The sequence below is a fragment of the Manis javanica genome, chromosome 10, assembly GCF_040802235.1.
Source record: "Manis javanica isolate MJ-LG chromosome 10, MJ_LKY, whole genome shotgun sequence".
In the NCBI taxonomy this organism is placed as follows: domain Eukaryota; kingdom Metazoa; phylum Chordata; class Mammalia; order Pholidota; family Manidae; genus Manis; species Manis javanica.
In genome coordinates this window covers 112511441-112537656 of record NC_133165.1, presented here as the reverse complement: position 1 = coordinate 112537656, position 26216 = coordinate 112511441, and the positions used below count along the sequence as shown (strand labels likewise).

At 44.2% G+C, this 26216-nt stretch overlaps 2 protein-coding genes across 5 annotated transcripts in view; one reads left to right on the top strand and one right to left on the bottom strand.

Annotated features, from left to right (window-relative positions):
- XRCC6 (X-ray repair cross complementing 6) overlaps positions 1 to 26216 on the bottom strand; it is a 48706-nt gene that overhangs the window by 16228 nt on the left and 6262 nt on the right. Inside the window, exons 1-6 of one of the 2 annotated variants that reach the window (XM_073213937.1) lie at positions 6716 to 6772; positions 6016 to 6115; positions 4148 to 4260; positions 1102 to 1240; positions 599 to 853; positions 30 to 213 (exon numbers count right to left, since the gene is read on the bottom strand). In XM_073213937.1, coding sequence (XP_073070038.1) covers positions 30 to 213; positions 599 to 853; positions 1102 to 1240; positions 4148 to 4260; positions 6016 to 6100 — 776 coding nt within the window. In that variant the 5' untranslated portion in view covers positions 6101 to 6115; positions 6716 to 6772. Of the gene's footprint in view, positions 1 to 29; positions 214 to 598; positions 854 to 1101; positions 1241 to 4147; positions 4261 to 6015; positions 6116 to 6715; positions 6773 to 26216 lie in introns of those variants that run through there. The other variant, XM_073213938.1, reaches the window with a different exon arrangement.
- DESI1 (desumoylating isopeptidase 1) lies at positions 6899 to 25169 on the top strand. Of its 3 annotated transcripts, XR_012121619.1 has the most exons (7): positions 6903 to 7316; positions 16500 to 16521; positions 17644 to 17713; positions 19940 to 20049; positions 20713 to 20835; positions 22605 to 23106; positions 24804 to 25169. XR_012121619.1 is itself a non-coding variant. In XM_017664475.3 (6 exons), exons 1-6 carry the CDS (start codon positions 7229 to 7231, stop codon positions 24826 to 24828), a joined length of 438 nt encoding a protein of 145 aa, XP_017519964.1. In that variant the 5' UTR covers positions 6899 to 7228; the 3' UTR covers positions 24829 to 25169. The 3 variants fall into 3 exon arrangements, 2 of the variants coding, with proteins under 2 accessions (XP_017519964.1, XP_017519963.1); XM_017664475.3 differs by lacking the exon at positions 22605 to 23106 and having other exon boundaries at positions 6899 to 7316; XM_017664474.3 differs by having other exon boundaries at positions 22605 to 25169.

Below are 26216 nucleotides of genomic sequence, written 5' to 3'. Positions count from 1 at the left end.
CATGGTGTTGGTCTGGGCTTGGTGCACACCTGCACAGGGCCCGCTTCCTGGTCTCCTTGGCCAGAACCTTCCGCAGCAGGTCTTCCAGCTTGCTCGATTCCTCGAAGTGAACACCAAGGTCCTCATCCTCCACTACGCTGATGACATCTCTGTAGAATAAGGATATATCAAAGCCCCCGGGTTTCCGCAGGTGCATCAAGTCCAGGAAGATACCTGGGGAAAAGTTAGACAAACGTGAGAGGAAACGAACCATTTTCAGCAAGGAAGAATTTTTTTTTACTTCAGGTCAAATATGCTTGTAAAAGGCCCCAGAGAACCCAATTGATTATTAACATTTTCAGGACTTAGGGAAAGTGGCTAATGGAATCAGCTGCTGTAATGACTTCAGACCACCATTCATGGCAGCATTTAATTCTGGGGGAGTGCTTTAGGCAGCCCATGGCCTGGCCATTCTCAGTGGGAAGGTGACACAACCATCACCACCGGCTTCACTTTACTCTTTCATTTTACTTTGAATGGTGAAAAGCAAATGTTTGCCATCACCTTTAAAGAAGCAATAAAAGTAAGTGCCAATTCAGAAGAACAAGGAAGTGCTGACCTGTGTCCCGGAGATCCCCGGCTTTGGTCCTGGCTCGGCTGGCTTTGGCACTGTCACTGCCGTGGGGGTCATCTTCATTGGTGAACAGCATGATCCTCTTATGGCTCATCTTGACCTGGACATCACTGAAGAGGTTGGCACAGACCCACAGCACTTCGCTTAGTGAGTAGTCACATCCGTAGCCAATTTGGTCTTGGAAACGTGTCTGTCCCTGCTGCCCCTTAAACTCGTCAAGCGCCACCACTCGTTGAGCACCTGATCAGAGACAGGGAATCAAACAGGCACGAAAATCAAAACAGTGTCAGTGGCTGCCTTTGAGAGGTTAACAGAAGGGCCCCTGTTCTCCACCACAGAGCTGCTGAGCTCATACAGCAAAAGTCATCTCAGTAAGAAGCCCCTTGTGCAGGAAAGCATACTCTTAGTCAAGATGTCATCTGCTTCCTTCTGTTCAGGATAGTGACCTTCTTGTGTAACAGAAAGGGTGACCTTAGGCTACTACTGACCTGGAGTATCCAACTCCTGTAAGACGTAAATATTTTTGAAATTCACTGAATTTTTGTCCTTCTTGGTCCCAAAGAACACCACTGCCAGGAGATCTTGATCACTGCTTATGATCTTATTGGTGTACACACTCTGAATACACTGAAAAAATAAAATAAAAATTCAGTATTTAACTATTTGCCATGAAACTTAAACTGTGCCTGGCATGGAGTAGGTGCTCATAAGTATTTGCTGAATTTGTACATGGCATTAGAATAAGACATGACCCCTACCTTCAGGGAACTCAGTGAGAATGAGGGGCATATATATAATGCTATAATAAAAAGTAGAGCGTGTTAAGTATATAACAGAACTATGAGCTGTCCCTACCATAAGATTCAGAGAATTAAAAACATATATATTCGGGGAGGAAATTCTGCTTCTGGGGGTAAAAAGCCCGTATTGGAACCAGAAAACCTAGGATGAGTTGCACTGATATCACTTACTTAATTGGCTGAGTTGGGAAAGACTACTTGATTTTTCCTCAAGCATCCTGATACCAAGAAGCAGAATTTACATATATAATTACATATATAATATTTAAGCTAACAATAAGTATATGTGACCTGAAAGTAAGCCTATAACTACTAACAGCATCATCTGAAATAAAATTTGCTTAATTACACAATTAAAGATATTAATATCCCAGAAAAGTTCTATCTACCCATTTAAACTAATGGCAGCATATGGTAAATTAGTATCTCATAAGAATTGATCAGTCCTGGTGGTCTTTTTAATTCTGGGGACAATGACAAAATTAAGTTTCCAAATCTGCAAAGCAGAGGAATAAACCAACCGTGGCGAAACCCCCTACACATCCTACTTGAGACTCTAACTGGCCTTCCTCCACAGCAATTCTCTCCTTAAATGCAGAACTTTTAGCATGTCTGGTCAATGACAATAATCTGCATGGCAAGTTGTTATTTCTATAAATATTTTCATCTATTATTTGAGCAATCTACAAACTTAAAATTTGGTGAGGGCTTCTTTTAGGCTCTAAGGATTAAAAACAAAAACAAAAATCTCAGAATTTTAGAAAATGCTTTTCATTGCTTCTTATCAAGTACATTTTGCTCACCCATGGATGTCTCACCTGCTCACTACATAGTACTACATTTTCTTCTGTGTTCTTTAGGCATCAAGGAATGATTCCATGGACCCTTTGAAATTGCATATAGAATTGGGAGTGTATCTTTCTGAGAAGAGGGTACATAGCTTTCATCACCTCCTCAAAGAAGTCCATGATCCAAAAGAGGTAAAGAGTGATCTCCAAACCAGCAATATCAGCGTCACCTGGGAACCTGACAGAAATTCAATTTCTTGGTCCCAGCTCTAGACCTACAGAATCAGAATCTGATTCTGGGATAAGGTCCTGCAATCTGTGTTAATAAGCCTTCCAGGTGATTCTGATGTAGGTTAAAGTTTGAAAACCACAGCTTTGAAGTTACGGATTGTTTTTATCAATTCTTTTTTCTAGATGCAAGATATTCTGATTTACCAACTGCAAGAACTGTTTGTGTGCAAATCAGAACATGAGACACTTCTGTTTGGTTCCAAGCTCTAAAAATATGAGACATGAGATACATAGTAAGTCTTTAGAAATTCTTCTCTAAGAAGTAATAGTAATCTTTTCAACTGAGGTGAAATTTGCATAACAAAATTAACCTTTTTAAAGCAAACAATTCAGTGTATTTAACAAACTCACAGTGCTTTGTAATCATCTCCTCTATCTAGTTCCAAAACACGTCACCTCAAAAGCAAACTCCATACCCATTAAGCAGTTGTTCCCCATTCCTTCCTCCCCCTGACCCCCGGTAACCACCACACCTGCATTCTCTTGGATTATCTATTTTATATTTCAGATAAATAGCAACATATATGATCTTCTGTCTAGTTTCTAATATACAGTTTTAAGGTTCCTTCACCTCACAGCATGTATCAGTACTTCATTCCTTTTTTTGGCTGGATAGTATTATGTATAAAAACAGTATATATGAGTTTTGTTTATCCAGTCAAAATGTTCTGAAATGAGACAGAAGTGGTATTGGTTGCACAACACTGTTAATGACTATCTTCATACATCTAAAAGGATTAATTTTATGTTTTGTGAATTATACAATTTATAAAACAAAAATATAATCTTCACACCAACTTGGTGAGGTAGGTACTATTATTCTCTCCATTTCACAGAGGAGAAAACAGATCACAAGATGTTCAGCAACTCTAGTGCCATACAGTTTGTAAGCAGCAGAATCAGGATTTAAGTACTTCTTTTTGATTCTACCGGGAATACACCTGGGACAGGACTTACTGGGTTAACAGTAATTCTGTTTAAATCTGAGAAACAACCAGTCTGTTTTGCACAGCAGCTGATCTATTTCACATTCCTACCAGCAATATATGAGGGTTCAAGTATCTCCACATCCTCGAGAACAATTCTAATGTTCTTTTTTAAAAAAAGTATAGCCATCCTAGTGGGTGTGATACCTCATTGGGATTTTGATTTGCATTTCTCCAAACACTACAGATGTCGGGGATCTTTTCATGTGCTTGTTGGCCATATATATATCTCTAGAGAAATATACATTCAAGTCCTGTGCCCATTCTTTAAATTAGGTTGTCTTCTTGTCATATTAATCTTTTTCAACCACAGATAATATTAAACTTCTAAATATCACTGATAAGAGAACTCATTTCCACATCATAATTTCCAGAACTTCCTTTCTTCCTTTACACTCATCTCTACAGAAGGAGCAGCCCATTTCTACTACTGGGGCAAATGCAGGAGGTGGACACAATGTATTCCTAGGGTCCGAAGTTCAAACCAGAATAAAATGAGCCTGTTCTCCAACCGTGCTACTCTCTGTCAGTTGCCAGTATCAGTAACCATCCTGGGAGGCTAACCACCATTACTCATTCACAGACTTTTCAGAGAGTCCATATTTTTTTAGAGTAGTATTAATACCTTTTGTTGTTGTTGTTTTTAATGAAATAAAAAGGTAGTCTTACCTGGATGCTCATGTCAAAAGGAGTTAATTCATCTGCACCCTGAGATTCAAACATGGCCCTAGAAGCATCAACCAAAAAAATCAAACTATCTCTTCCTGAATATCCATATTCTCCTACAGGGAAAAAAATGGAAGGAAATGTTTGCCCTTGTATTCATAGTTATCATGCTTATTGTTCATATAAAACAAATAGCAGAAAAGCCCATTAAGCAAAGTATAACCTGATGAATTATTATAAGATGACCACCTTTAAAACTACAACCCACATCAGAAATTGAATCTTGCCAGTCACCCCAGAGGCCCTCCCCATGTTCTCTCCCAAATACAATGCCCACCCTCCTCCCCAAGAGTTAACTACTATCCTGACTTTTAGTAATCAGTTCCTTATTTTTCTATATAGTTCAATCATACAATTGAACATTTGTAAACATTACTTAGCCTTTAAAAAAAATGTTTTTGAAGCCTCTTACTCTACAGATACCCATTCCATCTTCTGTCTCTTCTTTACTTGTTGAAGAATCAGGATGTTGTGGCATATAGTTTTCCAGCTTGATTATGTAACCTACACATACCACCACAAAATTCCTTTAGTGTAGATTAACATAGTCGTCTGTCTTTCCTACTGAAGACCTACAGACACTTCATCAGATTCAGGTTTTCTTTTTTCTTTTTCCATCATGATTACATCATAGGTGGTGTTGAGGTTTTCATAAAAAGGCTTATTATGTCTGGTTGTCTCCCTTTTTGACATGGCTGCTTCTTAATACAATAAATTTAATTACCCATTTTTGTACAATAATATGGGAATATGTGTCAAGAGACTTAAACAAAAATTCTAGCTTGACCCAGTAAATTCTACCTCTTAGCAATTAATTTATCTTAAGAAAATAAGATATGGTAAAAACCCTTATAAATTTTCCACAATGTTGTTTATTAAAATGAGAAACTGAAAATACCTAAAATGTCCAATAACAAGTAGATGGAATAAGTTACAGTACATTTGAGTTACAAAGACTAAGTAGTTACATGGAAAGATGTATCTATAATACAGTAAGGAAAAAAGAACAGAAAATTACACATACATGTTTAAAATTAGTTTTGCAAAAAGACTGGTGTAAATTAAAATGAAAAAAATGTACTATATGCACTGGGATTCCAACTTTTTAAAAAACCAAATACATAAAAATAACAGACATAAGTAGCCAGGAAATATCAGAATGAAAGATCTATGAAGGAAATATGCAAAATGCCAAAATGCTGGTAGCAGCTCTGTTAGGGGGGTAGGTTATGTAGATTATAATAGATTTTTTTTTAAATAAATTTTCTCTTTATTAATTTTTTAAATTTCCTATGCTTCTCACTTTTATCCCAGGACTTAAATTAGCCAGGATGTAGATTACACATACCACTTTTCTCTTTCTTTGTCCTATAAATGACTGTGTTGCCTGTACATATACTCCCAAACCTGGAGGATACTTTGAGTGAATGATTCTTGTTACTAGGTTGTTAATGTTTATTCTTTGGTTGCTAGTTATTGTAAGGTAAAGGCATTTTTACACTGAAGTCCTAGAGTGAGTAAAACTACCTTCCTGGATGAGAAAGGGGCTTACCTGAACCACCTAGGTGACAAAGGATACCAATATTCAAGGTCACCTATTGGAGTCCAGTAGATGTCAGTGCCCAGTAAAAGTTTAAGGCTAGGAATGTCCCATAGACTAAAGAAGGACCTGAACACCTAGTGTAACTCTGCAGTGTAATTGAAATTCCCTGGGGGGAGAACCGTGCGTGGGCCATTGGACCACAAAGGTTACCCAGCAGAGATGCCAAGGAAAATCTACACACAGAGCAGTACGTGTTAAAGTCACTTACTGCCTGCTTCAAGGCCCTCTTCTTCTTCTTCTCCTTCTTCTTCTTCATGGCCCTCGTTTTTGTAGTAAGAGTCCCACCCTGACATGTTGATTACTGATCACTAGGTGAAAGAAAGTTGAGATCAGCAACGAATAAATTTAATCCTAAAAAATCGAGTCCTAGGTTCTTTTGGGATCCGTCCTAAGGGCTTGGGATGACTCGGGAGGGGTGTGGCTGCCGGATCCTGCTGCCTCGCCGAGCTCTCGCTAACTGAGAAGCACAAGGAAATAGGCATGGGCATCATTCCAGCCGCAGCCTCACCTTGGCTCTCTCTCAAGGGCTGGGGGTGGCCGCTCTGGAGGTCCGAGCGCCGGGGCGGCCCGACCTGGAGGTCCCTTCCCACCTCCAGCACCATCTGGATTAAGAAATTCCCACTCCAGGGCACTCCGTCATTCTCGCGGACCCACTTGTTCTCATTTTCCCCTCAAAACTTCCCTCAGCCCCTGACCAGCCATGCCCAAGGCCGGCTGCCGCCTCCACCGAAAAGAAAGACCCGGAACCGGAGGCTGTCTTCATCGCTCAGGTCCGCACACTTCTGGCTGACACTACCCTCGGCGCGGCTAGGGGGACGCGCAAGACTGAGTGGGCGAAACACGTGGAGGTGAGCCCTGGCCAGCGCGCAACAGTCCCGCAGCACAGAGAGCAGTTCCAAACCGCCTACCTGCCTCAAGGAAGAAAGCAACGTCTTCGAGGCCGGGCGTCGCGCATGCGCGGGCTCCGGTTCTCTCGCCCAATCAACGCCCCTAACGTCATCACGCATTATGTGCACTGTCGCGTTCAGCTGACACGCCTGCCCCGGCCGCCCGCTTTCAACACACTTGCCAAACTATCACCACAGTGTCCGCCAAAGCCCCGCCCCATCCCACAAAAATCCCGCCCCTCGCCGCCCGTCTGGACCGAAAGCACATGCGCGAGAGTGCGTCCCCGCCGACGTCCCCTCTTTCGCGCGGACCCTGCCCGTCCCCGCTTGTCACCTCTCAGTAGTCGCTGCCGGTGGCAGGCACGCGGGTGCGCGGGTGCGAGCAGCGCAAGACCCCCTTTCCCCCGCCCCTCAGGCCGGGTCCGGGCTCGGTTCCCCCGCTCCCTCCGCACCACACCCCCGTCAGGTACGGGAAGGTCCAAGCTGTTGCCGGGTGCCCGAGGGACTTCGTAGCCCCCACCGCCACGGGTCCTGATGGAGGCGCCGAATGTCTATCCAGTGAAACTCTACGTGTACGACCTGTCCAAGGGTTTGGCCCGGCGGCTCAGCCCCATCATGCTGGGTGAGGGCGTTGGCGGAGGGTCGGAGGTGGGCGAGAGGGGGCCGGGCCGGCCGGCCGAGTGAAGAAGCCTGGCCACCGCTCAAGGGGAGATGCGGGGCCCAGAGAATGGAGAAAAGCCCAAATGGAAAAAGGAGGGGTCTGAGGTTTGGCCCCTTAAGCCCCACTCTCCCGTCTTAATGTTTGAATCTAGGGAGAAAGGACGGAGGAGTCACGCCCTCCCTTGGCCCTTAAGAGCCCCTTCAGCCGCGAGGTGTAAGCCGGCGCTGGAGCCCGGCGGGTCCCCTGCCTCGCTTGGGAGCCTCTACCCTCCTTCCCCAGTGCAGTACAGGGGAGGTGGGGATGCCTCCCGCGCGGTGCCCAGAGTAGGAAAGGGACACTGCGGAGGAGATTCTTGGGTGGCCCTCCGAGAGCCTTCCTTCTGTACCAAAAAGAAACTCTGCAGTGTCTGGGGTAGGTGGGAAGAGAAAGCTAGCGCTGCGCGGGGGCCTTGCCTGTACCCCCAGATAGAGGTGAAGTCGGGTCTACTGGAGCCCGAACAAGAGAATTCACCAAGTTCGACCTGACAATTAATGTTCTCAACAGTTTCTAAGTAAATTGCTATTGCCCAAGAAAACAATTCCAGGGGAGGACTGCACACGGTTGTGTCAGTCAGGATTAGTAAGGTAAGTATTTCGGTTGTGCTCCATTAAACTACTTAACCGCTGGGAGAGAAAATCAGCTCTAGCTCAGTGTAGGTCAAACGTCGCTATAACCCAAATAACAAATGTCTTGTATAACATAAAAATTGTCAGGTTTGTGATTTCAGGTGACAATGGGTCAGGTGAAAGGATTACAGAAATTAAAAACCGAACAACTTTGGGAAAATCCGTCTGAAGGGTTAATTTTTTCCTGGCTTCTATGGAGACATTAGAGAATGTTTTAGTTCATCTTGAAGAGATGAGGGCAGGGGTCAAGTAAGCAAGGCTACTTTTGAGGGCATCTTTTCAATGTCCTTGATTTTCCAATGTATCAGTGAGTTGAACTTACCTCCTAACCCTGAATGATTCCTGTATTTGGCTTCAAATGAGAATCCCCTAGGATACTTGTTAAAAATACAGATAACTTCATTTTCAACATACATTGTTACGTGGGAATAGAAAACACAAAATTAGAACAGTTCTTTTTAAATAGGGGACTGTGTTTAAAACAAAGAATTTATACATGCTTGCTTAGGTAAATATTTATCTGGAAGAATACATAAGAAATTGTAACAGTTGGTAGTTTATGGAAAGGGGAACTTGATGGACAGAGGACAGGAGTGGAAGAGAGGCTTTGCTATACACCTTTTGGTACCTTTGGATTTTATTCTACACACATATATTATCTATTCAAAATAAGCACAGTTGTAAATATTTGGATTCTAGAGCCTCATTACACAAGTACTAAATAAGAATCTTCTGGGGTTTTGATTTTAAAATCTGTGTTTTTAATCTCAAATAATTGTTATATAACCAATTCATTATTGGACAAAAGTTTGGGCCTACAACACCAGTTGTTAGAATGCGTAAGGCAAATCTGAAAACAAAACTTACAAAGTCACTGTTGGGGAAGGTGCTAGTCACTAATACATTACATCAGTCAAGTTTTAACTAAACTTGGAATGGAGCCATCTGGTTAGTTTCATCATAGTAAGGCATTACTTATTTTCCAGACCCATAAATAAACAACTCCCTCTTTACACTGGGAATTTTTTCTATGTTATCTGATAAAAATTCATCTTAGTGGAAAGGGATCCTAGGAGTCATTGCTTCATGACTCATTAAACAGATATTTTTTGAGTGCTTGCTCTGTGCTAGTCCATGTATTACGCTTAACTTAAGATGATATATTAAACATAGATGTTTATTTGCCATCTTGGAGCTATTTAGTGGGGAGGATATTAAAAACAAATAAATAAAATAATTACAAATTGTGGTAAGTGCTAGGCTGTGCAGGAGGCAAACTGGGTGCTGAGACAAAATAATGAGACCTTTTTTTTTATGGTATCATTAATATACAATCACATGAGCAACATTGTGGTTACTAGATTCCCGCCTTATCAAGTCCCTGTTGCACACCCAATTACAGTCACTATCCATCAGCATAGTAAGATGCTATAGAATCATTACTTGTCTTCTCTGTGCTATACTGCCTTCCCTGTGCCCCCCCTACATTATGTGTGCTAATCATAATGCCCCTTAATCCCCTTACCCCTCCCTTATCCCCCAACCCCACATTCCCCAGGAATGATTGAGACTTGAACTCAAGATTAAAGATTAAGTTTCCTTTGGTAACTGTTAGTCCATTCCTGGTTTCTGTGATTCTGCTGCTGTTCTGTTCCTTCAGTTTTTGCTTTGTTCTTATGCTCCACAGATAAGTGTAATCATTTGATACTTGTCTTTCTCCGCCTGGCTTATTTCACTGAGCATAATACCCTCTAGCTCCATCCACGTTGTTGCAAATGGTAGGATTTGTTTTCTTCTTATGGCTGAATAATATTCCATTGTGTATATGTACCACATCATCTTTATCCATTCATCTACTGATGGACACTTAGGTTGCTTCCATTTCTTGGCTATTGTAAATAGTGCTGCATTAAACATAGGGGTGCATATGTCTTTTTTAATCTGGGCTCCTGCATTCTTAAGGTAAATTCCTAGGAGTGAAATTCCTGGGTCAAATGGTATTTCTATTTTTAGTTTTTTGAGGAACCGCCATACTGCTTTCCACAGTGGGTGAACTAATTTACATTCCCACCAGCAGTGTAGGAGGGTTCCCCTTTCTCCACATCCTCGCGAGCATTTGTTGTTTGTCTTTTGGATGTTGGCCATCCTGACTGGTGCGAGGTGATACCTCACTGTGGTTTTAACTTGCATTTCTCTGATGATTAGCAATGTGGAGCATCTTTTCATGTGCCTGTTGGCCATCTGAAGTTCTTCTTTGGAGAAGTGTCTGTTCAGATCCTCTGTCCATTTTTTAATTGGATTATTTGCTTTTTTTTTGTTAAGGCACATGAGCTCTTTATATATTTTGAGACCTACTTTTTATAAGGGCCTCAGGAGTGGCTACTTTTAAGTTGGGAATTTAAGGGTAAGGAAGAAGTAACCACACAAAGGTAGTGAAGAAGGTACAGTGTTCCAGACAGAAGGGGATAAGGCAGGAAAGAGCCTGGTCCTGGAACCGAAAGGCAGCCTTTGTGGAGTACAGTGGGTGAAGGGGAAAGTGCCATAATGGAAGGCGGTGTGCTGGGCCAGCCAACCACCCCCTACCTGTTGCCTTTTAATAGATGTGAAATCCTAGAAGAACTCAGCCAAAAACGGGAGCGTCACCACATTAGCACATCTGATCACAATGGTATTTCTGAGAATATCACTTTGCCTGCAGATCTGATTCTCTCCTCTCTATCCCTTTTTCCCATATTGCTTTTATGCCTTTGCAAAAGTAATGAAAAAGCTACCAAAACTAATAGTCATTACTTCCTAGAGTAGTTAACTTAAGGAAAATGGGCATTGCCTTAGGGGTCATCCTGTCCAGACATCACAAACCTTAAAGTTGGGTATGTCCCAGTTCTGTTCATAGCCATATATTGATTTCCCATTCCTAAACATATTTGAACCTTTACAAAATCAATTTGTTTCACAATTTTTGTGATGACTTCTAGAAGTGTAGTAAAGAGCTAGAATTTATCGAGAGCTTACCATGTACCAGACCCTTTTATCTCCTGAGTACTTTGCATGTGTTCAAATCCTCACCACAATTTTGTGAGCTAGGTTGTGTTATTACCTCCATTTTTCAGTTGAGAAACCTTGAGATATAGGGCATTAGGAAATTTGCCCCAGGTCACACAGCTGGTAAGTGACAGAGTTGGGTTATGAACACAGGCAGTCTGACTTTCACAAGTCATGTTCTCAATCATTTTGCTATACTACCTCTACTGTGTAATGTGTTCCCCTTAAATTTTTTCAAGTTTGTAAAGGCATCTTTGGCCCGAGTGTTTCAAATTTGGATGAGAAAAAAATCTAGGTTCTTGTGTATGTGACATTCATAATCATAAAATAATCATCCCTCATAGCCTTCATTTTCCCAAACTAAATTCATGTGACCTCATCAGTAGTACCATCTTATTCTTGTTATGGTTCCTCTTTAGAAAACCTCATCTAGCTCTGTCACAAGTCATGTTCAGACTGGATGAAGCCCAATGTAATTCCTTCTCCCCTGAAACGTATAGACTACACAGCTTTACCTTATTCAGTTTCCAGTCTTCTAAAATTGTTTCCACAAAGGTATTACTGTTCCAAGGTCCTTCACTCATCATGAAAATGTTCCCAGAACTATCCTTAGTGTTGCAGTTGAGCAGACAGCCTGATTGCACCTCTTTTTTATAGTTACCATTTGCCTAAGATAATTAGCTATTATAATAGTTATTCAGTTCCTCATAATAATTTTAGCTGCTCTTTAAATTTCTTAACCTCTTTCCATAATAAAGCACCTAGAGATAAATGCAGAGGTGTTTTTTTTTTAATTGTGTTAAGAAATACTTTTGTTGATTGATTGTTGATTTGAAGTTTTGTGTGCATGCATGTATCCTGGGATCACATTTATTTTCCCTTATAAGCCTATCCCAAAATTGTTCTCAGCTTTAAAGACTTAGGGATATAGAATATAGATGTGTATTTTTTGGCAGAATTCAATCTAATCAATATTTGATATTTTACTCCATGCTCAGTTCCTTGTTTAATTCTATAATGCAAAGAGTAATTAAATAAAAGACATGAATTCTATCCTCCAGGAGTTATTTCACTAAAAATAATGTAGGTCCACATGCAACATTAGATAACAGCATAAAAGAGAATAAGACTAGATGCCAAAATGAGTGAGTGTTGTGTAATTACTTTAGGCCTTGAAAGAAGGGAGAGGTTGTGGTGGGCAAGATGTGTCAGAAAGACTAAAGCAAGAGACTTAAGATCCTAGAGGGCAGGGACTCTGTATCATGCCTCTTTGTGTCCCCAGCAGCTAGCCAGAGCTTGTGCTCATAAATACTGAATATAGGAATGATTGAGACTTGAACTCAAGCTTAAAGATTAACTAGGATTTTTTTAAATCTGAGGGATTTTTTGTTTTAATGCCATCTATTATGCTTTGTTTTAGATTTTTATTGTTCATTGTGCAAACTATTCTATATCCACCCAGTGAATCAATTTAGTAATCATGCAGTCTCTTCATGGCAAAATGCAAACATGGCTTACAAGGCCCTTGGTGACCCTTCTGCTTTGCTCCCCACCCTCACCTGTCCTCACATGCTGAACGCTATTTGACAGGTGCCTCTCTTAGCTGCGCTCCACAAGGGAATTAAGCCCTAACAGAAATGATTTGAGTGACTGTTTTCTCATTTCTCCCAATAGATACCTTGGGTTCTCTCACAGAGCCCCAGTACAGAAGGGCTTGCTGTATACCCTAATAGGAGTGAGCCTGGGCAGGTCATTGTTACCCCTAGGCTTTTCAGAGACTGTGCCCTCTGCCAGGGATACTTTCTTTGCCCAACTCTTGGCCTCGCTAACTTCTGCTCATCCTTGAGGTCTCAACTAAAACATTACTTCCTCTAGGAAACTTGCTGTGACCCCCACTTCCCACTCTTGGCCATTGTCCCTTTTATGTGCTGGTAACACCCTGTACTCTGGTTCAGAAGAGCATTCATCATTCTATTTTGTAATTGCGTCCTCCCCCAACTGGCCTGGAAGCTCCCATTCAGTAAATACAAACTGAGTGAAAAGTGGGATGTTGTAGACCTACCCCAATGCATTACTACAGGCCTGACTAATAAAAAAACAAGCAGTGATTAAAAGGGAACTCTCAGTACTGAAGAAAAGAACTCAAATCATCTTTATATCAGGAAAAAATCCTGTTCTGGCTACAAGGAATCCTAGCACTAGAGTATCAGGGAGTTTTAAATCTACCTTTTTTGAGGTTTAAAATTCTGTTTTTAATAACGTAGTGTATTTTGAGTTGGTGATAACCTTTCTCTGCCTCGATGAGGGGCAAGCCTCACTGCCACAGGCATTTTTTTACAATATTGGCAGAGAGGCCTACTTCTGGTATACAAATGTTTCCTTTTCCCTTTTCCCACTAGGATTCAATTTTTATCCAGTGGTCCCAGAGAAGAGTAAGCTGATTTTTAAAGTTGACATTAACCCCTTCACATTGCTGGCAATCTGGCAACTGACCAAGCTGACCGGCAGATTAAAACACTGACAATTAAAAACACTTTTTCACTGGTGTGAGGAATTTGGGCAGTAAGCTGGGGCTTCATTTAATTTATACCGATGAGCTAATGCTGCCTGCACAAAGGCCCCTGCTGCCCCATCTCCATCAGCCACTCTATGCTTATTGACAGACATTTATTTAGCACCAGCAGTATTCCAGGTGCTGATCTTGAGCATGTCCTACAACCAGCACGTATGCCTATGTGCACACGCTGCATCCATCGTAACTGATGAGGAGGTAGGTGGAGTATTTTCTCCTTGGCTTTAATATACTCTACTGTTACCATCAGTGGAAGGCTGACTAATGCAAACCTCACTCTATATTCTTTGTTAGGCATGATGAAAAGCTGTCCAGGCACTATGTTGTATACTTGAAACCAATAAAATACTGTATGCCAGCTGTACTTCAATTTTTAAAAAATCAGTGCATTGGATGTGCCAGCAAGCTTGGAGACATGCAGCCCTGACCCATCCACTCTCCCACCTTGCTGAGGAAAAAACCCCGTGAGAAAATAGTCTGTTCTACCCACTGAGCTTAATTCATGTTCCAAAATAGCTTTGTGCCCTAATTTAGTCTCAAACAACCTCCACTTGCCTACTCCCACCCCTAGTCTGGCCCCCAAAATTTTAAAATCAGTTCAGTCCTACTTCCCAATACCTGTCACCCTGCGGAGACCACCACCCTTGTTCTTTTCCTCCCAAGAGCAGGCCACTGAGCAGCCACCCTTACATTTCCACCTGAGCTGCTTCAACAGGTACATTGTCATATTGTTTTTTTTTCTTGTTATGCCCAATAAACCTGTGTCCTTATTTACCTGTTTGTAAAATGACGTTAATAAACATTTGCCCTACGTTGCCATGTAAAGATGTGAGAATAGGATAACTTTGAAGCACTTTAAGAAAGGATGTAAATACACTCAGTCCATTTGATGGTGCTTGTCCTAAATGGGTTACCCCTTCCCTTTGGCATCCAGTCTATTTCTGTGGAATTTCAGCTCAGTTTGGACAAGAGCAGAGCCTGCCCCACAGTCTCTAAGGGGCCACCCCAGAAACCCTAGGCCAGAATCCTTCTGTCCTTTTGTGATCTTGTGGGCCAGAATCTCTTAATGAAAAGCAGACTGGTCTCCAACTGGAATAGAGAGAGAATTCTGATACGTTTCATTTTCCTTATTATTTCACTTAGCCTAGCAACACTAACAGTATAGAATGAAATGTTTATATGTAAAACAGACACAGCATTTCATGTTAATTTGCTAGATACTGCAATCTGTTCTTACATCTTACCCACCAATCCTGAAGTAGAATTTATTTTATCTTTTGGAGGTTTCTGCCCTTTTCTTCAAGGCCATTATACCTAATATAGTCTCTATTCATCAAACTTCTGTGTACTCCACAAATCTGCATTTCCATTTCTGGTCACAGCTCTGTATTGATCAACTGAGGCTCAGAGGTTGAGTAAACCTGCCTAAGACCCACTGCTAGGAAGGCAGAAAAGCAGGGTCTGCACCTGGTCTTACACTTAATGTCTCTGATGGCACCATGCTGAGCCATCAAGGTGTAGCCATGGAGGGGCCATCCTTTTGTCTCTTCTAGGAGAGGAAATTAGATTGTTATCTTTAAAAAAGTGTTCTTAAAGAAGCAAGATATTTATTTCATTTATTTCCTAGGTAAATTCCATAGTTCACCTAGGAAAGGAAATAGTGTACCTGAGGCAAAGGGAGAAGTGCAGGCCTATCACTTCTCCTTCCTCACAGTGCTTAGGGTTTCATCCTTTAGAAAGTCTCAGGGCAAACACTGAAAGTAAAATTTACCAATCAGTGAATAGTTAATGTGGAATTATAATCAAAGGTGAGTGAGCGATGTTTGATAACTCTGTCACGTCTTTACTTCCTCCTCATCCTTGGCACTGTTATGTAGTACCTCCCATGGACCGTTGCAGAGACCTGCTTGCTCTAGTCTGCTGTCTTTGCTCTCTTTGCCCCAAGTTATCTTCTATGCCTCTCGTCATCTTTTAAAAACATGAATCTGATCAAGGCACCCTACTAACACCCTTCAAAGCCCCAGTGTAGAACAGCCTTCTGTCCAGGCTTCTCCCTCTTTGATGGCACCCTTGCTGGCCACGTTTCCTCTTACTACCATCCCTGCACCCTTTGCTCTACCCTGCAAGACCTTCATCTTTTTCATAACTGTGCATTTGCACATACTCTTTCTTCTGGCAGAAACATCCACAGGTTGGAACACCCCTACTTGTTCACAGGTTGAATTACAGTTTATGAAGGTAGTTCTTTATTATATGTAGCATCTTACTTCCACCACTCTTATAGAGCCTATCAACATTGTGTTTTAGTTAGTTATGTGTGTGTCTCTTTCCACTTGAATTTGGGCTCCTTGAAAGCGGCACAGTGATCTGTTCCTATTTGCATTTCCTTACCTAACATCATTTCTGGCATAAAAAGGTACAGAATACATTTACATTGACTATGCAAATGGATAGTATTTGCAAAGTTTTGCTCTGTCATTTGGTAAAGGACTTTGGCTCACATATGTTCAATGAAGAAGAGGGTAACAGCTTTTCTATACTACTGTTTTACTATGGTCTCTGTAGATGAGAGAAATAAGTTAAAACAGGCAAAGTTGACCCCAAAGAACAAAGAAAAGCAGACATAAAATTGGTACATCTATGTCAGTGTTTTTATCTTGCATTCTGATGAAGGATTCTGATCACTTTTCAACTTATTTAGCACGGCATACCTGTATCACGACCTAAGGAGAACTGAATTCCTACAAAGTCCCCAAAGAGGTTTTTAATGGGATACTCTGGGTTTGAGTGATGTTCTGCATTTACTCAGGCTGGGAGGCCATTGAGTCTAGTTCCAATAGGCTAAATCTCTTCTTTTCTCCACAGGGAAACAACTGGAAGGCATCTGGTAAGTTGGGTGGGACTCCTTACATTGACTGGTATATGAAACACAGCAGTACCTGTGCATTTCAGGGTCCCATCTGTGGCTTCCATCCTGAAATGTAGCTCTGTGTATCAGAAATCTAGTGGTTCTCAACTAAAGGTTATTTTGTCCCCCTGACACTCCTCCTGCTGGGGACATTTGGCAGTGTCTAGAGACATTTTTGTGAGTGGGTGGAGGCCAGGGATGCTGCTATAAACATCCTCAACTGCACAGAACAGCCCTTCACAACAAAAAGTTATCCAGCCAAAAATGGCAGTTGTGTGGAGGTAAGAAACCCTGACCTAAAGAAAGGCAGCATGATATGCCCATCCCCAACCAAGCTTTCTAACTACAGAAGTTTCCAGGGCCCCACAGGTCTGTCTTAAAGCACATCTACTTTGGTCTCTCAGTACTGGAACCCACCCCCGTCAGACAACAGGTGGTGGCTGAACTCTCAGCTCCTTTTATGAGGAAACCATAGGTCAGTATTCCGTCTGGCCTCCTAGAGCCTGCTGACATTTGGGTTGACCAGAATGACCCTTTGCTTTGTTTGACTCGAACCAAGCAATATAAGCATCTTCACCTGGAACCAGAGCCGCACTTAACATCTGGCCCTTCCCTCTACTGCTCCTATTAGATTAGAAAGCCTGGGCACACACCTTGGTCTGCAGAGCTTTATTTCATTGATTGATCTGTCAAATCAGGGTGAATCTCTAGGGACTCCCCTCTGCTCACATGAGCTACAGCAGTGGTTTTCAGCCAGGGTCAATTTTGCACCCAGGAGACACTTGGTAATGTCTAGAGACATGTTTCATTGTCAAAACTGAAGGGGATGCTACTGGCATCTAGTGGGTGGATGATGGTAAACATCCTGGAACGCACAGGACAGCTCCCTGCAACAAGGAGTTATCCAGCCCCAAATATCAACAGTGCCAAAGTGAGACACTCTGATCCATGCCATTTGTCTAACCTTGTTTGATTAGTTTTATAAGGCTCTTAGCCTTATAAGTCATATCCTTGAGGCAGAACTTATTCTCACGATGTGGTGTTTGCTTTTTCTCAGGCCAGTTTTAAGTTTTCTGGCTTTTCCTGTTCTCTATTTTGCAGGCATACCTCCATAGTTGTGCACAAGGATGAGTTTTTCTTCAGCAGTGACGGTATCTCCAGCTGTCCCCCGGTGAGTGTCCTCCCCCACACCCTGTCCTGGAGTCTCGGGTTCCTAGGGGTTCCTATAGCACAGGAACCACTCTGTGTTCTGGCTTCTAGCCCAGTGTATGGAGGCCTGTGGCATAGTTCTTAACCATCTTAAGAGTCAGTTCAAGAAAACTCTTCTTAGGTCCTCCAGCCAGTTGCCCTCCTCCACAGCACGTGGGTTCCTGTGTGTCACGCTGAGCATGGTATGGTAAACTAGGCTGAGTGCAGGCTCCTTGTGAGCTGAGACTGTGTCTGACTCTTCTGTCCAGCTCAGGTCCTGGCCCAGAGTGTGAGCTCAGCCAGTGTTAGGCTGAACAGAACAACAAGGGCTCTGAGACGGAACAGGAGTTGCCCCATTACATGACCAGTAAGTGACACCAGTACTACAAGTCAGGTCTCTCTGCCTCTAAAGCCCAAAGATATTTTGCTCTTTTCCAAAAACTGCCTCTCTGAGCTATGTAGGGGTTGTCACAGGGGGTGCTGTAGCAAAGACGAACAACCCTTCATTTTGATTCTCATTCTTATTTCCTTCTCTCATAGGCTCCCACCAACAAATCCTTCATTAAACACACTCAGGTCCACCTTGTAAATGTACCGTATCTCAGCCTCTCTCTTTTCATCTCTTCCCACTTCCCCAGAGCTTCCATCTGAATCCGGGCCACCTCACATCTAGCCCAGTCCACAGCCATACACCTTCCCTTCCTCCTCAGTCACCTCTCCACACAGGAGGCAGCAGGCTCTTTTCAAAATGAAAATCTGATCATGGCATTCCCCTGCTTGTCAGACCTTTCCCGTTGCTCTTGGGATAAAAACCAGGGTGCTCAGCATGGCTCCAAGGCCCTGTGGGGTCTGGTCTGGGTCCCTCCCAGATGGAGTTGTTTCAGGTTTGTGCTTCCCCACCACTCCCTCTCCTCATTCCTTGAACACACCTGCCGTTGAAACCTGACCTCTGGCCTCAGTCCACCTGCCTAACACCTGCTTATGCCTTTCCTCCTCCAGATTCGAGTTCAGTGTCACTTTCTCAGGAAAGCCTTCCCTGAGCCTTTAACCTGGGAGTATCCCCTGCCTTATGTACTGACAGCAGTCTGTGCTTTCCCAGCAAGAGCCTTATCACAGCTCATAATTATACATTGGTTTATGGGACTTTTTTGTCTGCCTTCCCTGCTAGACTATAAGCTCCATGCAGGCAAGAATCTCATCTGTTTGTCCACATTGTACCCCCCATCCTAGCATAAGGTCCAGCACATAGTAAGTTCTCAATATATATTTGTTTTTATCAGTGAATAGTAGGGAGTCAAATAGTGACCTCTTAGTCTCTTGCAACTCAGACTAATGGTTCTCTGACTACCATAATTATTCTGCTTACAATGCTTTCCCCAGTGCCTAGAACAATGGTAGGCACATAGTAGGTGCTCAGGAGTTACTATATGAAACAGTGATCTTTTCAGGGAGCTGTGCTCTGGGGTCCTCTCCATTGCTGTCCAGCATATTCCCAGCTCTGTCCTCCTCAGATCCTGGTCTTCCCACTTAGCTGGTTTCCCCACTAGGCCTCAGTCTCTCCTTTAATCTGTGATGCTTAAGAGTTTTATGTAGGACTTTCGGGGACCATTAACTCCCTCACCTGGGAAACCCTGTCACCATCGTTAGATAAGCATTACAGACCAAAAAAGAACTGAGTTGGGGGAGTATTTGCTAACCTACCAGATTCTTCAAAGTCCTTCACATTTTCCCAGTGTTATAAGAGATTTCAAGTGTGTCACAAGAAAAATTGGCTGTATACACTATGAATATAGATACAGAGAGAGGGCCTGTCAAGGGTGTGGTGTGTGGTCTTGTTCCACCCTCATGGAGCAGGCATGTTGGGGATAAGGGGAGACCTCAGATTCTGGGTTTCTATCTTTTTAGCACCCAGATGGGGTAGACAACGCCAGGAGTCTGACCCACAAAAGTCTCAACTTCCCAGGGCCCCATCGGAAATAAGCCTGATTTCTTAGCCATGGTGCCAGCACATGGCAATGGAAAGTTTCCGGGAAGCTCAAAGCCATTGCAGCCTTGATACAAGGAGGAAATAACACTCTTCGTCTGCCCTCGGCGCTCTGAAAGTTAACCGTTATTGGAACAGAGCATTTGTGGTCTTCAGTGGGAAGCCACCTCAAAAAATTCAATGGAGATGGTGATTTAATAACTTTCTTGGGGCTGGCTCTTTTAGGGAGGGACATTGCTTGGGCCCCCAGACTCTGTGGTTGATGTGGGGAGCACAGAAGTCACAGAAGAAATCTTCCTGGAGTACCTGTCCTCCCTGGGGGAGTCCCTGTTCCGGTGAGTGGGGACAGGGGTGTGGGTTAGTTGTATCTGTCTCCCCCACTAGGTAACTGGTCCCCGATAGCAGCCACCAGGTCATATTCCCCAGCACACTCATACAAGGTCTGGCACAGTAGTTAGTGAGTAAATACGGAGAGAAGGCGGTTGTGCCACAAAAAGCTCACGTTGCCCTGGGGCAGATACTCCATCCCAGCATACCTTCTGCTGAAACGCTGAGGAAAGTAAGGGCTAGTTACTCCTGATTAAAATCAGCTGCTGCTATTTCAGCACATGCTGCTCGTAGCCCATACTGGCCAAGTATCAAAAACAGGGTTGGTTCGTGGAGGGGTTGGGCTGAAATACAAACTTGAGCAGATTTTCTCTTAAAAAAGGTTTAGTCAGTTTTAAGAAGTGTTAACCTCTAGCCCTAGAGCTCTGCTTTTGTGAATGTAAAGATTCTCCTGAAACAGTAAAGGAGCCATTATTTTTATTTCATACTTTGCTTACAAATCTGTTTTTAGTGGTCCAGAGTGGCAAATCAAACAGCCCTCTGGAGGATAAGAGAGGGAAATCACAGTCCTCAGGTCAGCCGTGCCCACCATTCTGGGTCCGGGTTTGTTATTTCGTACACACTCTTGCTGGCTCTCTCACCTGTTCTCCAAACCTTCTCACACTGCACAGAGGTGAGGCCTACAACCTCTTTGAACACAACTGTAACACCTTCAGCAACGAAGTGGCACAGTTCCTAACAGGGCAGAAGATCCCTTCCTACATCACTGACCTTCCCTCTGAAGTTCTCTCCACGTAAGTGGCCCCCATTTCTGCCCCGCCTTTGAAATCCCCATGTACAGTCAGTGTGGCTCCTCTGGCCCCCATCTGCCCTCCCCTGGTGGCAGCAGAATCCTCCTGAGTCCGGTGGGCCCTGGCAGGATGGCAGCTTCTGACTCTCCCTTCTCGTCTCTTACTGTGCTCATCTGTGTTGCCTTCATGCTCCTTGGAGTCAGACCAGCTCTGCCCTGGCCTGAGCGCAACCGGGAACTTAGAAAACCACTTGACACTGGCTTTGGTATTTGTACAGAATCCTGGTAGCTGTCTTGCCCATTGCACATGAAGCATGCCACGCCTCAAGTACCCATTAAAAATGCAGTTTAAGATAGACGAGCAGACAGTAGATCAGAGACATTAATAGGGTGACTTGTTCTGTGACTATTATTTGTTAGTCTCTCTCTCCCATAGTGTGACCTCTTTGAGACCCTCAAAGACAACTTCCCACATGCCCTCGTCCCTTGCAGCACACAGTCAGCCCTTAGTAGATGTTTTCTCTGTGCAGAACACTGTGGAGCCCCCAACCAACACCCCCAGTGTCATCCATGCTTTGTGTACCATTATCCAGGCAGTGTCCCTGAAAGGACGACACATACCCAAAGCCATCACACTCCTCCTTCCTTTTGCTGTTGATTGTGTTCAGGCAGCCTCTGTCCACTCCAGGACCACGTCCATTTGCTGACTCTGTTTCTCCTAACTGGGGCCTGTCCAGCAGGGATCCTGGCAGGTTTAGTAGGTTTAGCAAGGTGAGCTGTTTTTCACACCTGGGGCGGAACCCCTCAGGGAAAACCTGCATAGCCAACAAGACTAGTGTGTCAAACTGGTAAGGAGAGCTCCATCTCCCAGCCATGGTGCCTTCCTGCTCCTTGGTGAGCATGTTAAACCTCACAGCCTCGCCGAAGGATCTAGGTGATGGGGCCCTGAGCAAAGCTGAAGAGCTGCAATGTTCTTGCTGTGAGTGGATGGGTGGAGTTCCTGTACTTGTTCTGAATTCGGATTAATATTTCTTGGTTTCATCTGTTTATGCTTTGGAATACTTCATTCCCTTTGAACTTGGGACAGTTTTCAAAAATGAAAGTGTCCACGACAGAAAAAGAAAGCCAGTACTGAGATGCATTGTGGGCAACCTGATGTAAGGTTGCAGTAATCCTGGAAAGTATAAAACAAGGGTATTTGCAGGGGTTTCCCTGCTAAGCTACTTTGAGAGCAAACTGGGAGCCCTTTAGAGAGTGGCATTAACACCTGGCAACTGCATTTGTCATTTTTCCTGAATGTTCCCTGTATTCCTCTGCTCCCTAGAAGACCTCGGTTCCTGGAGGAATCCAGTTGTGTGCCATCCTCAGTCTTGACTTTATCTTTTTCATATTCGTTTTCTTTTGCCTCAGCTTCCTCATGTAAACTTTATTTTTATCTTCTCATAGCATGAGAATTGAAGGTACAAATACAAAAAGTAAAGAAAGTTCTAGTTGCCTGTATGTAGACAGCCTGTCAAACCACAGCTAACCAAGATCTAGATTGAAAGGTAATAAGGGGGTAGCATCTCCAGAAGCGGGGGACCCCAGGAGTAAAGCTGCAGGGCAGGCTATTTGGAGATCACCATCTCTGCGAAAAACGTGTGAGGTAAGTGGGAACACCAGGTGAAGTAAAGGTGTCCTTCCTCCTGCTGGGTGTGCGGTGCACTTGCGGGCAGAGCTGCTGCAGTCTACCCCCGAGAGCCCACCCCGACTCCGGGTCTCTTTTCTCCGCAGGCCCCTTGGACAGACCCTGCGGCCCCTCCTGACCTCCATCCAGATCCAGCCTCCTGGCGGGAGCCCTGTGGGCCGGCCCAGCGGCCAGAGCTAACAGGACCGCATGGCACCCCCCTGCCTCTCCAGGGCTTTTCCTTTTTAAACAAAACAAGAAGCCCTACAGATTTCTATTTTATGATTTTACACCAGAGCTAACAACCAGGGGACGGCTTTTTAAATATCCCAGGGAAGGAGATTATCAGGCTGCACTGCAAACAGACTATGTAGGACTATGCTGCTAAGAAACAGAACAAAATGCCATCCCTTCTGATAGTATTTTACTAATTTATTATGGCTGTCTTGTGTGTGAGTTCACTTTTGACACTACTTCCTAAGCATCCTCCACACTGGAGAAAGGGATGGGGTTGGTTTAAGCAGAAAGCAAGAGGCACTGTTTGGGGAAGCGTCATCTTAGAGAGAACACCCACGCTTTACCCAGGTTGCCACCACCTGTAGAACCCAGGTGAGTTTTACATCCACAGCCCAGAAGCAGGTACTCTCTAGCGTTAAATGAACCACAGGATTCGGTGCATGTGGGGCCAGTTTCAGGATGACTAACCCAACCTAAGTGAACTCTGTAGCCACACCCTCCCTCCCCTAACCCAAGCAAGGCCATGGGGCCAGAGCTGGAGTGACTGGAAGCCTCAGGATTAAGGGAGAGTGACAGCAAGTGTCAGGCCAGAGTAAACAGGATGAAGCCATTCCTCCTTCCACCTAGACTGATTGCCAACCCTCTGACCTCAGTTTTGGAGAAGCTGCCTTGCTGCCTACAAGCTGCTTTTCCTCAGCATAGCTGACCTTTCTTAATTGATAAAGGTTTGGGCTGGAGTGGCTGAGACCCAGGACTTTTGTCTATAAGTGATAATGTAGATTATTTGCAGTCACTGTACGCACCCCACCCAGACCAATATGCAGTATTTGGCTAGGGACCAAGGGAAGATGATTCCCTGTTCACAGAAAATATCCCTGATATAGAAAGAATCAAGGTGGCAAAACTTAGGGCTGTTTCTGATAGGGATTTTTACATTATCCTGAATGTGTTTTGAAGGCACGTGTTATTTCCTTTGCCATTCTGACTGTAAGGAAGCATGGTTGAGGGCATGAGTGAGCATTCTCATAAGCTGCTGCTAGGAGCTTATAGGCAGGGAATGGTCTGGAAGTTTCTTATCTTCCAGATTGCCCTTCTTCATGTGAGCCTCCCTTAAATTAGTATTTTGCGGAAGTGATTGTGGAGGACGACTTAGAGCTGCCAGGTAGCTGAGTCATAGTCCTGGCATCTTTGGGCCCCTCCTGCCATGGCTTCTGCCACTTCTGAGACTTGAAATACGTTCTCCTTTCTGGGGTCTGGCCTCGAGCAGGTGCCTTTCCTCTGCAAAAAGCTTCTGCTCATCTCTGGCCTCCTCTCCTATCTCTGCTGTTAGCCACGGAAGTTAGCATTACCCGTGTCTCAGCTCTAGGAGAAGACATTATTCTGCCTTAGTGTTTGCCTGTGACCCAACAGGGGCATGTCTGTGATGACCAGCTATGATGTCAAGTGACATTTTGGAACTTTTAAGATTGGAGGCCAAACCAATGAGCAGTTTAATTCTCCTCAAGACCCACTGGTTTGCTATCTAGCATTTATTTAAGGTTATTTAATGTTGACCTACCAGCAGAATAAGGCCCATGAAGAGTGGGTCTCAGCCTGGGTTTCTTCTGGGAGGCCACCACGCTGCTTGTCACCCAGGTTTCTCTCCTTTCCCAGCTTGCCTTGCCCAGCCCTCCTGGCTCCTGCTACAGAGCTCTCAGCTCTATCAGAGGGCGCTAGGTATCACAGGCTCCTCTTCCCTCTCCTCCCCCACATCCAGACAGTTGCTGTCTCTCCTCCCACCTATCACCTCCAGACCCAGGGCTGTACTGAAAAGTTAGCCTAAGTGGCTCCCCTGAGAACTCTGAGTCACTCGGCTCATTGACAGTGCCCCCTCCTGCCCAGCAGCCATCTGTGCCAATGCCTGTGTCCTGGGGATTGGGAAGAAATGGAGGGATCAGTAAGCAATCTTCACAGAGTTCTGCAGGCAGGCAAGTCCTCCCTAAAGAGCCAAGTCCCACTGTCACTCACCTTGAGGCCTGGGCCAGGCCAGGATCCCCAACCCCACCCTCGCATTTCTCTGTCTATTCCAGAACCTCAGGAGCATGCTCACTGTGACCAGCTAGCTCCACCCAGGTGTGCGCAGGCCAGTGGAGTGCGAAATGAGCCGTGTGTGTGATTGTACGGCACCGCGGACACCCCCACAGAGGCCCTTTGGTTTAAGGGGACAGGGAAGGAGGAGGAATGAGTCCTCCCCTCCCAGAAATAAAACTTGTACCTTTGAGATTGCTTTTTGCCCTCGAAGTCCAACTAATAACTGTGTCTAGTACGGATAAAACTTGTACCTTTGAGATTGCTTTTTGCCCTCGAAGTCCAACTAATAACTGTGTCTAGTACGGAGGTATTTGCTGGTTTTCTTTGGTGTTTTTCTAATGCAATAAACTCATTTCTGCCTGCTGCATCTGTGTCGTGCTTGAAGGTCTGGGTATACGTCCAACATGAAGCAACCCCAGGCTGCTTCTCAGTCTGCCTCCCTCTGAACTTAACATTGCTGCCTCTGGATATTCTGCCTTTGCTTGGTTATTAGCCTTGTGGGTAAGAAGTCACAATAGCAGGGGAGAATATATGACTTTCACTGTTGATTTGTAAAGATGGGGAAAGGGCCTAGAGAGAGTACTTCTTGCCTAGGGTCACCTTGCAGCTGGTAGTGGAGTAAGGCTCCAAGGCCTGCCCTGCTGGCCTCACCTTCTGAGATTGGGTCCTGGAGGATTTAGTCATTGGGGGATGTCTGAACCCACCAAGATGTGCTCATATCCTGTTTTGGTTTGGCTATCTGCTGGGTCTATGACCCCAAGGATCTCCCCACCTTGCTACCATGACCTCACTGAATAGGTGTTGGGGTGGGTGGCCAGCTCTCTGAATGCCTCCTGGTAACACCAGAGACACACCCGCTTGGCTGTAGGTGTCTGCAGGATTAGTCGGCCCATTTTAAATGAGCACCTTCCACTCCAAAGCGGCCTATGCTGGGTGTTTTCACACAAAGTGGATGCGAGATGTGGGAATGGTCCCATTTTCCAGATGGGAAACAGTTGCAGAGAAACTAAGTTATCCAAGTGGCAAGTGGCAGAGCCCTGGAATCTCAGCCATGTCCTCACCACCTTACTCCACATCGCTGAGACCTCATCACTGAGGCACTGCCTCTTACCAACATGCTAGCTTAAGAATGAACTAAGAGGTTCTGTCTCTCCAGAGGACACAGAGGGTAGGTGGCTTTGACTGACATATTTGCTTCCCAAGAGCTGACTTGTTCAGAGGCAGTAGCCCTTAAGAATACCTGCTCTCAGATCACACCACCTGAGTCTAACTCCCAACTTTGTAACTTTTTGGGCCAGTCTGTTGGTCTCCTTATCTGTAAAATAGAGGAAATAGAACCTATCTCACAGGGTGGTTTTGGAGAGAGTTAAGTGTAAAGTGCTTTGTCCAGTGCCTGGCACAGATTAAATGTT

Coding starts and splice junctions, on each gene's coding strand:
- DESI1 (XM_017664474.3), top strand. CDS start 7,229: ATGGAGGCGCCGAATGTCTATCCAGTGAAACTCTACGTGTACGACCTG. Junction 7,317..16,499: donor GCTCAGCCCCATCATGCTGG/GTGAGGGCGTTG, acceptor TTTTCTCCACAG/GGAAACAACTGGAAGGCATC. Junction 16,522..17,643: donor AAACAACTGGAAGGCATCTG/GTAAGTTGGGTG, acceptor TCTATTTTGCAG/GCATACCTCCATAGTTGTGC.